Consider the following 10,038-nt stretch of genomic DNA (forward strand, 5'->3'; position numbering starts at 1 on the left):
TCCTATTATGAGACTTAACAAAATTCATCACTGAGAACAAAGATTCACAATTGTAAATGGAAGATTATAAGAGAGGGTTTCGCATGCCAGCAAAAGTTACTGGCGTGCCATGTTTGGCATGCGTGCCAGGGGTTGCCCACCCCTGCCTTAGACAGTCAAATTAAAAAATGAAGCCCTAACCTGTTTGGCTCAGTGGATAGAGTGTTGACCTGCAGACTGAAGGGTCCCAGGTTTGATTCCGGTCAAGGGCATGTATGTACCTTGGTTGCAGGCACATCCCCAATAGGGGGTATGCAGAAGGCAGCTGATCAATGTTTCTAAGTCTCTATCCCTCTCCCTTCCTCTCTGTAAAAAATCAATAAAATATACTTTTTTAAAAATGAAAGCAGTTGACACAATAGCCATCTTGTGTGAATGAATCAAAATGACACCTATTTCTTTTTGTCAGTTTGGCAAAACATATATTTTTTGTAATTAGTTTGTGTGTACAATGAGATGAAAAACGTTGAAAATTGTTGCCCTAGCATAAAATTTTCTGAAGGGTCTGCTGCCTTTTGTTAAGCCTCTAAATTCTGGTTGTGCTGGTCAGGATAAAAATAATAACAGTCTCGTGCTCCTGTTCTTCCTGTTTCTATCACTAAGGCTGCAGAGTGCACACAGCATAGGTTCTAACTCAGGAAGGCCTGGCCTGGGTGCTCCCTCCCACTTCCTGCTTCTCCACCCACAGCAGACACCCGCTTTGCCTAGAGCAGTTCTTAGCTGAGTTTTCGGTCACATTTTGTTGAAAAATACAGTACCAGCAATGTGGTCTTTCTGTTCCAATGCCTACAGTGCTTTATGGGACCTCCTCCAGTCAAGGCCCCCAGACGTCTACAATGTGTCGACCCCAAAAGAAAAAGCCGAGAACTCACAAGAGGTAAGTCTCTGAGTATATCTGTGTGTTGTGTGTATTTGTGTTTGTGTGTTATGGTTGTATATATTTTGTGTATGTATGTTTGTGTGTGTGTGTGTTTTATTTTTGAGTGTATGTGTGTGAGTTGTGTTTTTGTATGTGTTATGCTTGTGCGTATTTATATATTTGTGAGTATAATATGTGGGCGCTGTGTTTGAGTGTATACAGGGTGGTGCAAAAGTAGGTTTACAGTTGTTCATATGGAAAATAATACAATAATTAATAAGTAATACAAGAATAAACTGTTTAGAGTACTCATAACCATAAATCTACTTTTGGCCCACCCTCTTAGTGTGGCTTGTGTGTGTTGTGTTTTTGTGAGTATTGTGTTTGTGTGTATGCATGTGTGTTGGGTAAATGTGTATTTGTGTGTTTGTGAGTGTATGTGTGTTTGAGTGTATTATTGAGTGGTATATGTTGTGTTTTTGTGTGTGTTATGTTTGTGTGCATGTATGTGTGTTGTGTATATGTATGTTTGTATATTTGTGAGTGTATGTGTTGTGTTTGAGTGTATATGTGTGGATGGTGTGTGTCATGTTTCTATGTGTATGTTTGTGTGTATGCATGTTTGTTGTGTATATTTGTGTTTCTATGTGGGTGTATGTGTACTGTGTTTGAGTGTATGTGTGAGTGGTATATGTCATGTTTCTGTATGTGTTATGTTTGTGAGTGTATGTGTGTGTTGTGGTTGTGGTTGTACTGTGTGAGTGGTGTGTGTGTGTTGTGAATGTGTGTGTCTGTGGTATATTAGAAAGGGCTGTGACTAAAAAGTCAGGAGAACTCTGTGCGCCTTGTGCCCTTCGCAAACTCCCTGCTTATATGGGGAAGATGCTTCCGTGAGTTTTACTTTCTCCGTGCGGTGTAGCTTCTCTGTGTTCCATGTCAGAGACAAAACCACTGAGTGCGGCAAAGGTGTGAGGCACTGTTCAGGGCTGGATCTAGGGACCTTTGAGTCAGGTGTCCCCACACCCTGGACCCTTCATCTGGAGAAGGTCCCTGACTGTGAACGTCTTCAGGTGTCCTGCGTGTCCCAGCACAGAGTCCTGGGGCCTCACACTTTCCTTCCCAAACCCACACACCAGGTTGGACTCCTGGAACAGGGAACAATGTTAGTCCCTGAGGTGAGGCAGTGCGGGTGGCAGCAGGGTGCACTGTCCTCTCGCCTGAAAGATGACGGGAGTTTCTGGTGGGTGACAAGGCCATCTTTGCAAAGGCTAGGACTTGCACTAGAAAATGTCATAAAATGTGCTAGAATGTTAAAGGGATGACAGGACATCTAGTTCAGGCCCAGCATTCACACTTAGGGGACACTGAGGCTCAGGCAGTGTGACCTTAAAGGTGGGCCCTGAGGTCTCCTGGCTCCAGCAGGACTGTCCCGGAGCCATGAAGTTCCTGTGCCGAGGCTATTGGCCTCCTCAGCACAGCACCCGGCCACCCGCCTCTCAGCCCTCTGCCATCCTCACTGCCAGGCCTTCCTCAGGGATCATCCTGGCACCAGGACCTCACTGCACCCCCAGCCAGCCCCTCACCACAGTGTCCTGCTCCCACCTTCCGGAACATTCTAGCCACACATCCTTCCACTGCTCCCGGGACATAGTGTCAGACCTGCTTCTGTGTCTCTGCTCCTTTCTCCTCCTCACATGATAGCTCCAGGACCTTCTGTCCATCCAAATGCCATCTGTTCCTCAGGCTGCAGGCCATCTTACCTTTTCCATGAAATTGCTTAAACTCACAATGCAGACTACAAAGGAGAGAGAGAGAGAGAGAGAGAGAGAGAGAGAGAAACAGGGCCCCTAAAGGAGATAATGTCTCAGACCTTCCTCTCCTCACTCAAGCCATACCCCTCCCCCAAAAGCAATGTAAAAAACTTCCTTCTGACAAGAGAAAGTCAGGTGCCCCCTGAACTAGTTGAAAAATCAGACATATTATTTTCTCTAGGTGGAGGAAGAAGAATTCGTGGTGCTTGACCTGGACAATCCCTCAGGAGCAGTGGCCCAGCATCCTAAACAAGATGTGTCTGGAGGTAAAATGACTTCCTAGTGTACCTAAACCTGAGGCAGGTGTGGATGGGGACTGTGATGTGCAGGGTGCCCTTGGAGAGGCAGCAGAGTGTAGCCCAGTCAGAGCTGCACCAGCAGATGGCCCTTGGGTGGGGCCTTACTTAAACCCACCTAATAAGAGGGAAAGGCCCCCAACAGGCACAGTGGGAGAAAGGTGCGGAAAAGAGGAGAGAGAGAAAGAGAGAGAGAGAGAGAGAGAGAGAGAGAGAGAGAATATGAACTAATCCTGTGCTCAGGAATTACCCAGGGATACCTGTACTCGCCTTGGTGGGGGCTTGCAATCCAACAAACCCTATGTGGGTGCTTGATAGCTCAGATGTGGGAGCACTGAGGGTCAGAAAGGCTGCAAAGCACCATGTGAGTGAGTGGCTGCCTTAGAACTGGGCTGGGCCTTCTCAAGGGGATCTCCCCCGAAAGCTCTTGCATTAGGGTCAGGTACTTAACAGTCATGGCCTCAACTTCATCATTATCCCAGGGAGACAGAGTTTAGGAATTTTCGCAATCTATCCATTTTCCTGGACAGGATAATTTATTTATGATTCATCATGTATTTGAGCACAAATGATTTTTATACTATATGAACTTCAATGGCCTAAGCCAGTGGTCTGCAAACCGCGGCTCGCGAGCCACATGCGGCTCTTTGGCCCCTTGAGTGTGGCTCTTCCACAAAATACCACATGCGGGCGCACACGTACAGTGCGATTGAAACTTTGTGGCCCATGCGCAGAAGTCGGTTTTTGGCCTGGGTGAGTCTATTTTGAAGAAGTGGCTTTAGAATAAATGGGGGGTATAGGTTGGTCGTGGGCAACAGGAGACGCGGCGCAGGCGGGATAGCAGCGCAGGGGAGGTGCGCGCGATTCATGCACAAGTTGAGGATGGGAGAGTTGGAAGGGTTCAACCTCAGCGAATGTACCTCAATCAGATTGAGGACGTTTTCAGCAAACGCCAGTTTAGGAGTATCCTAATTAAGTTAATAACAATGTACCTACCTATATAGTTTAAGTTTAAAAAATTTGGCTCTCAAAAGAAATTTTAATTGTTGTACTGTTGATATTTGGCTCTGTTGACTAATGAGTTTGCCGACCACTGGCCTAAGCCACTGGAAGCAAGCCGTATTAATAAACATGCCGACACATGATTTTCCCTTTCTCATGGCAATCAAAGTTAAATATTACTTGTAAAATCCTCTCTAGCATTTGAGTAATGTACTTGGCATGCACTCGCTCCAGGCTTGCCCAGAGGGGAGTCAGTACTGTCTTCACCCAGCTTCAGATTGGCTGGGAGGGCAGGGATGAACATTCCACCTTCCTTGCTTCCTTGAAACTCCCACCCACTCACTCAGATTCCTTTCAAAGCCAAGTGGGGGAAGCTGGAGGGACCCAAAGTCAACAGTCAGAATTGGTTGGTGTGTCCACCAGCCAAGGATGCTAATCCTGTCTCTATGAGGTAAAGTTAGGGCTCTATCATTGAGACACATCAATGTCTTCAATGTGGAACAGACTTGGAAACCAGAGCTGCCATTTGGGACCTTTTTCTGTGCTCTGGGTCTGTGACCTCAAAGGCCAGGAAATGGAATTCTCTTTCTGTCCTTCAGCTCCAGTCATTTCTAAAATTTTAACATTAGATTTTTAAATATTAGTTGGCATCTTCAAGTCTTCTCTTGACCAATAGTTCCTATATTGATCTGGGTGGGAATATTTGGCCCAAATTTCAAGGATATAGACAAAGAATGTGACCTCAGTGTGCCTCTGTGCTGTTGAGCCCGGGATCTGGTTGAAAGATCCCATATTTCCCATATTTCTTGTTGGAACAGCTGAAGGAGGTGATGTGGTCAGTCACTTCAGGGACAAGACATAGACACAGACCCACACACTTCTATCTTCATCACCCAAGGATACCTAGGAAAGCTCAGGGTCTCATATTCATGAAGGGCTGGTTTCCACCTGGGTGAGAACAGGTGACCCTGAGAAGTTTCAAAACCTGTAGATAAAATGTGGTATTCTACCATATAATCCAGCATTTCCACTTCTGGGTATATGCCCCAAAGAAGTCAAAGCAGGGACTTAAATAGTCATGTGTACACTAATGTTCAAAGCAGCATTATTCACAATAGTGGGTAGTGGGAACAACTCATGTCCATATATAAGAGTAAACAAAATGTGGCCAATCCATATAATGGAATATTTTTCAGCCTTGAAAAAGAAGGAAATTCTGACACATGCTACAGTATGGATGAACCTTGAAAACACTATGTCAAGTGAAATAAACCAGACACAAAAGGTCAAATTTGCAGGAACTTATTCTAGGTCCTTAGAATAGTAAAATTCATTGAGACAGAAAGTAGAGTGGTGGTTAGCAGGTGTTTGGGGAAGGGAGGCATGAGAAGTTATTGTTTCATTGCTACAGAGTTTCTGTTTGGGGTGATTTTAACATTAAATTTTTAAATATTAGTTTGCATCTCCAAGTCTTGAGATGCGTGAGTGATGATTGCACAAAAATGTGAAGGTATTCAATGTCACTGAGTTGTACACCTAAAAATAGTGAAAACAGTAATTTTAGTTTATGTATATTTTACCACAATAAAACAATTAAAAAGAATGGAATGTGAGCCCAGAGCAGGTCTTAGGTACAGATGTTAATCTGTCCTTCCTCAGAGGACAGTCTGCCCTGAGGTTATGAAGCAGACCCAGGAGTGAGGCTCTAACCCCAATCCCTCTGCTTTCTCTTGATGCTTCTAGATCTGAGGGAGAAGGAACAGACCCCAAAGAGGCTGAGACTCATCCTGGTGGGGAAAACCGGAAGTGGGAAAAGTGCAACAGGAAACAGCATCCTTGGCCAGGAAGTGTTCCAGTCCAAGCTCAGTGCTACACCAGTGACCAAGACCTTCCAGAGAGGGAGCCGAGACTGGGCCGGGAAGGAACTTGAGGTTATTGACACCCCTGATATTTTGTCCCCTGGAGTTCCACAGGAATTGGTAGGTAGGGGCTCCTCGGAAGCCATCGCCTTCTCCTCCCCAGGGCCACACGCGGTGCTCCTGGTGACAGAGCTGGGCAGGTTCACAAAGGAAGACCAGTTGGTGGTCAGGCGCCTCCAGGAGGTCTTTGGAGTGGGAGTCCTGGCCTATACCATCCTGGTGTTCACCCGAAAGGAAGACCTGGATGGTGACTCTCTGGATGGGTATGTGAAAGAGACTGACAACCAGGAGCTTGCCAACCTGGCCAAGATTTGTTCCATGCGCCACTGTGGCTTCAACAACAGGGCAGAGGGGGCAGAGCAGGAGGCCCAGTTGAAGGAGCTCATGGAAAAAATAGACATAGTCCTGTGGGAAAATGAAGGCCATCATTACAGCAACAAGGCTTATCAGTTTTCCCAGCAAAACCTTCATCTCACAGAAGTGCAGGAAGGCCATATAATCCAGGGGCAAGGCTCTGAGGAAGGACCCAGTGGGGAGTCCTTGGTGGAGGAATTGTGCCGAATCCAGAAGGCATCTGAGGAAACTCACAAATGTCTCCTGAAGAGGGCACCTATCTGAGCATATGCTGGACTCCACTGAGGGACAGCTGGTTCTTTGAGCTCCTTTCAGCCCTGTGTCCAGTTTTCAGCCAGTCACTTGTCCTCTCCATCCCACAGGTCACTGACTATGCCAGTCTCAAGGTGGTAAAAGGGGGTGGGTTCCTGAGTTCTCAGCTACCATCCAGGTCCTTCATCGCATCTTTCAGTGCATGTGGACCCTCCCTCCTCTCTACTCCCTGCCCACAGCACGCTTTCTCATATGGAACCTCACATTGCATTGGCATTGCATTTCTTGAAGTTCTTATCTTTACCCTGATAGAATGAAAGTTCCTGAGGGTATATCATCCTCATTCTTCCATGTAACCCCCACAGCATCCTGGTCTTTGGAGTCACTCCTTAAATGATGATAGTCAATCAGTGTGGGGTGTTGGTCAGGTGACTTCACACCTCCTGGACTATGTCCTTGCCCACAAAGAGGCAGGCATAGTGACTTTTTAAGTTACCTACGGTGTGTGGTAGGGCCACGACATTGTAATGGTTCTGAGACATGAGAAGAAGGACAGCTGCTTGGCTCGAGGGGGAAAGCAGGTAGAAAGAGAGAATCAGAAAGGAGGAGCCCTTTTAGTCACCTCTGAAAGAGGCCATTGGACCACAACAAAGGAGCCTGTGGGAACTGGTAGGAATGATGAGCAAAGTGGGGCGGGTTATCCAAGGAGCCAGGCCTGGTCAGGCAGGTGGCCCTTAGACTTGGCTAAGGATCTGGAGACCTCAAGATGTACCAAGGGGCTTGGGCAGAGGAGGAGCACTTCCCTAAAGCTGACATAGATTAGGGATGTTCTAATTAGGGTCCCCTCTCATATATCTGCCTTCTGATTATGGAAAAAAAAGATGATTTTCAGCCTTATCTGCAACCCTTTCCCTTCTCCTTGACAGTGGGGAGAAGGATGCATGAAGTCAGTGTATGGGTGTGTAGTGGGGTTCCCAGTAAGGTATGTGTGAGTGTTAAATGGAGGGAGGCAGAGAAGAAAAGGAACCTGCAAAGGTAGCAGGTGAGTGACGTGAACATTGTAGGAAGTAGCCTGCCTGGTGAGGGGAGGAGTCTATGTCATATGGGTCTTTGTGGAGGGCTGCAGACAGGGGCCTTGGGAAGCGAGGTGGACCAGTACCAAAAGACAGTGGATGTTGGTCTGTGCCTGGCCTCTGAAAAGGAGGTGCCATGTAATGCTACAAAGAGCCCAGCATATTTCAGATGAACCTCAACTTCTCTGTGCAGTCTGACCAAATGATGGAAACAGGATAGGAGGGAACAGGGAAATACCTCGCTACAGACCCCTCTTTACCTTTGTCAAGCCATGTGGCAGAGGGTCTCCAGCTCCCTTCTTCAGGGTGGGGTGGAAAGTGGAGGTGGGGGTGACAGTGCTGGGGGACACTCAGAAATCGGAGATGCAGCCTCAAGTCTGTCTGGATGCTTACATGCTGGTCAGAGATCCTTTCCTGTCAGAGGCTCTCTCAGGACCCTGGTCTCCCAACCTGGAGGCCATAGCATCCCCTGACCCAGATACAGGAGACACCTAAGAAAGCCAGAGCATTTGTTGTGCTGAAAGTTTCAGGAAAGTGTCTCAAGGCAGAACGGAGACTTCTTTTGGTTCATACCTAAGACAGTCCTGTGTGACCCGTTGATTACATTAGCACTCCACTTCCCATGACCAAAGCGCTATTAAGTCTTTATACTCCCCAAGATCCATGGCAGGATTTTCAGTTCTGTTCCTGTCTTCTACTTTCTCTCCTTATGAATAAAATATTGATTTGATTACAGTGGCTTTGCTTTCCTCATTTATGTACTTCCTTTGTTATTCTTAGGTATTTATTCTTCTATGTGAGAATTTAAATCAATGGTTTAAGTGTCAGAAAAGAACCTCAATGGCATTCCGGTTGGAATTGTGTCACATCTCTGTATTACGTTTGGAATACATAGTAAATACTTCAAGGACACATGAACCAAGGTCATCTTGTTTCTAAGTGAGCAGACTCGCAACTTCGGAGCTATGGAGTAAAAGTTAAAACCATCTGCATTTCCATTAGGATAGCAAGATAAATTTCTTCAGTAAGTGTTGTTGTTTTAACTATTAGCTGAATTCATTTCATAACAGAAAATACAAACATTTTTTCACCAAGTGACACCCATTCAGTGATTCTAAATGATAAGTCACTCAAAACATATCAGACATGGTGTTTCCTCTCCTTTATTACTAAAAATCAGGGAAGATGCTGCCCACAACATTTCAGTAGGCAGGACAGATGCTGCTCCACTGCTGTCACTCCAGGCGCTCTGAGAGTGGGGCAGGCAGGTGTGGGCCTGTCTGGACACTCCACAGTCTGTGTATCACTAAGAAAGACATGGTGTGGGCGGGGCGCTGAGGAGAGAGGATTGTTTTGGTTCAGGCTGTAAAAATAGTGAACTTCAGAATTCGTTATTTTCAAAAAATATCTCAACACTGGAGTAAAGCATGAGAAACAGAGACTTGTGTAGTTTGAAGAGCCCAGTGAGTACACACTTGTTTCCTCCTTGGTGGATCACATCAGCTGCTAAAGGTCTCTGGGAAGGTTTCTCCCTCCCACTTCTCCTGGAACAACATTGATGAACTAAGGAGAAAATACACAATAACAAAATAATAATTTGAAAGCAACTGTTTGGAGGCACTGGGAAGTGACCAAATACAGACCGACCCTAGGGGATTCAAACCTTTGTCAATATCCAGTGGCCAAGATAAAGAGACCACACTACTGCCACATTCATGTGGTCTTCCTGTCCTGCTGACACAGGAATAACCCTCAGGCAGAAATTCACAGTGACTGGAGAGAAGAGGAGGTTGGAGTGTGGAGGCAGCCAGAGCCGGTAGACAATGATGGGGAACCTTCCAGAAGAACAGAGCTACAGAGGGAGTGGGGCTTTAGAAATTCTGCACATAAATTACTCCTCAACCTTTGGCTGATCCTGGGACTTTAACCTCCAAAGGGTTCAGGGAAAATTGTTCTGGAAGGCAGGAAGAGCAGGTCGGAGATGTCAACAGCAAACAGGATTGGAGTAGTTCCACTGAAATCCCAAAGGGTCATATTTTAGGAGTAAATAGCACATCAGGGTTAAGGGATTTGCCTACAGGAAGAGGTAAATTGAAGTAGTCCTTGGCTAATGACATCTAAACCCACCCTTTCCAAGGTCAAAGGGATGTGCCCATAATTTGAGTGTCTGCTTAAATGAAAACAAACTCAACATTCTTTAGGAGAAGATAATAATATCCAGTCTCTACCAGCATATTACCTACATGATCCTGTAAAGTATTAAAAATTCTTCTTTTCTAACAAAAGGCTAGAAAGCTTTAAAATTTCCCTCTATGCATGTTTATCTATAGCTCACAATTTTTTGCATATTCTGTTTTCACTATCATTCAGTTTAAATATTTTTTATATTCTTTGTGATGTTTTTTCTTATTTCCACTCATGGGTTACTTAGAA

General features: G+C 45.7%; 1 protein-coding gene across 1 annotated transcript; it reads left to right on the top strand.

Moving 5' to 3' along the window:
• The first annotated feature begins 688 nt into the window (after positions 1–688).
• GIMAP6 (GTPase, IMAP family member 6) lies at positions 689–8,340 on the top strand. Its single transcript, XM_005866848.2, has 3 exons — positions 689–916; positions 2,891–2,975; positions 5,751–8,340. The coding sequence occupies exons 1-3, from the start codon at positions 803–805 to the stop codon at positions 6,542–6,544; spliced, it is 993 nt and encodes a 330-aa protein (XP_005866910.1). The 5' UTR covers positions 689–802; the 3' UTR covers positions 6,545–8,340.
• Positions 8,341–10,038: the final 1,698 nt, after the last annotated feature.

The sequence above is a fragment of the Myotis brandtii genome, unplaced genomic scaffold (genome assembly GCF_000412655.1).
Source record: "Myotis brandtii unplaced genomic scaffold, ASM41265v1 scaffold2378, whole genome shotgun sequence".
In the NCBI taxonomy this organism is placed as follows: Eukaryota; Metazoa; Chordata; class Mammalia; order Chiroptera; family Vespertilionidae; genus Myotis; species Myotis brandtii.

Excerpts from the sequence above, each read along its gene's own strand:
- GIMAP6 (XM_005866848.2), top strand. The coding sequence starts at position 803 with ATGTGGTCTTTCTGTTCCAATGCCTACAGTGCTTTATGGGACCTCCTC. Across the intron at positions 917-2,890 it reads AAGCCGAGAACTCACAAGAG|GTGGAGGAAGAAGAATTCGT; the intron begins GTAAGTCTCTGA and ends TATTTTCTCTAG. Across the intron at positions 2,976-5,750 it reads TAAACAAGATGTGTCTGGAG|ATCTGAGGGAGAAGGAACAG; the intron begins GTAAAATGACTT and ends TGATGCTTCTAG.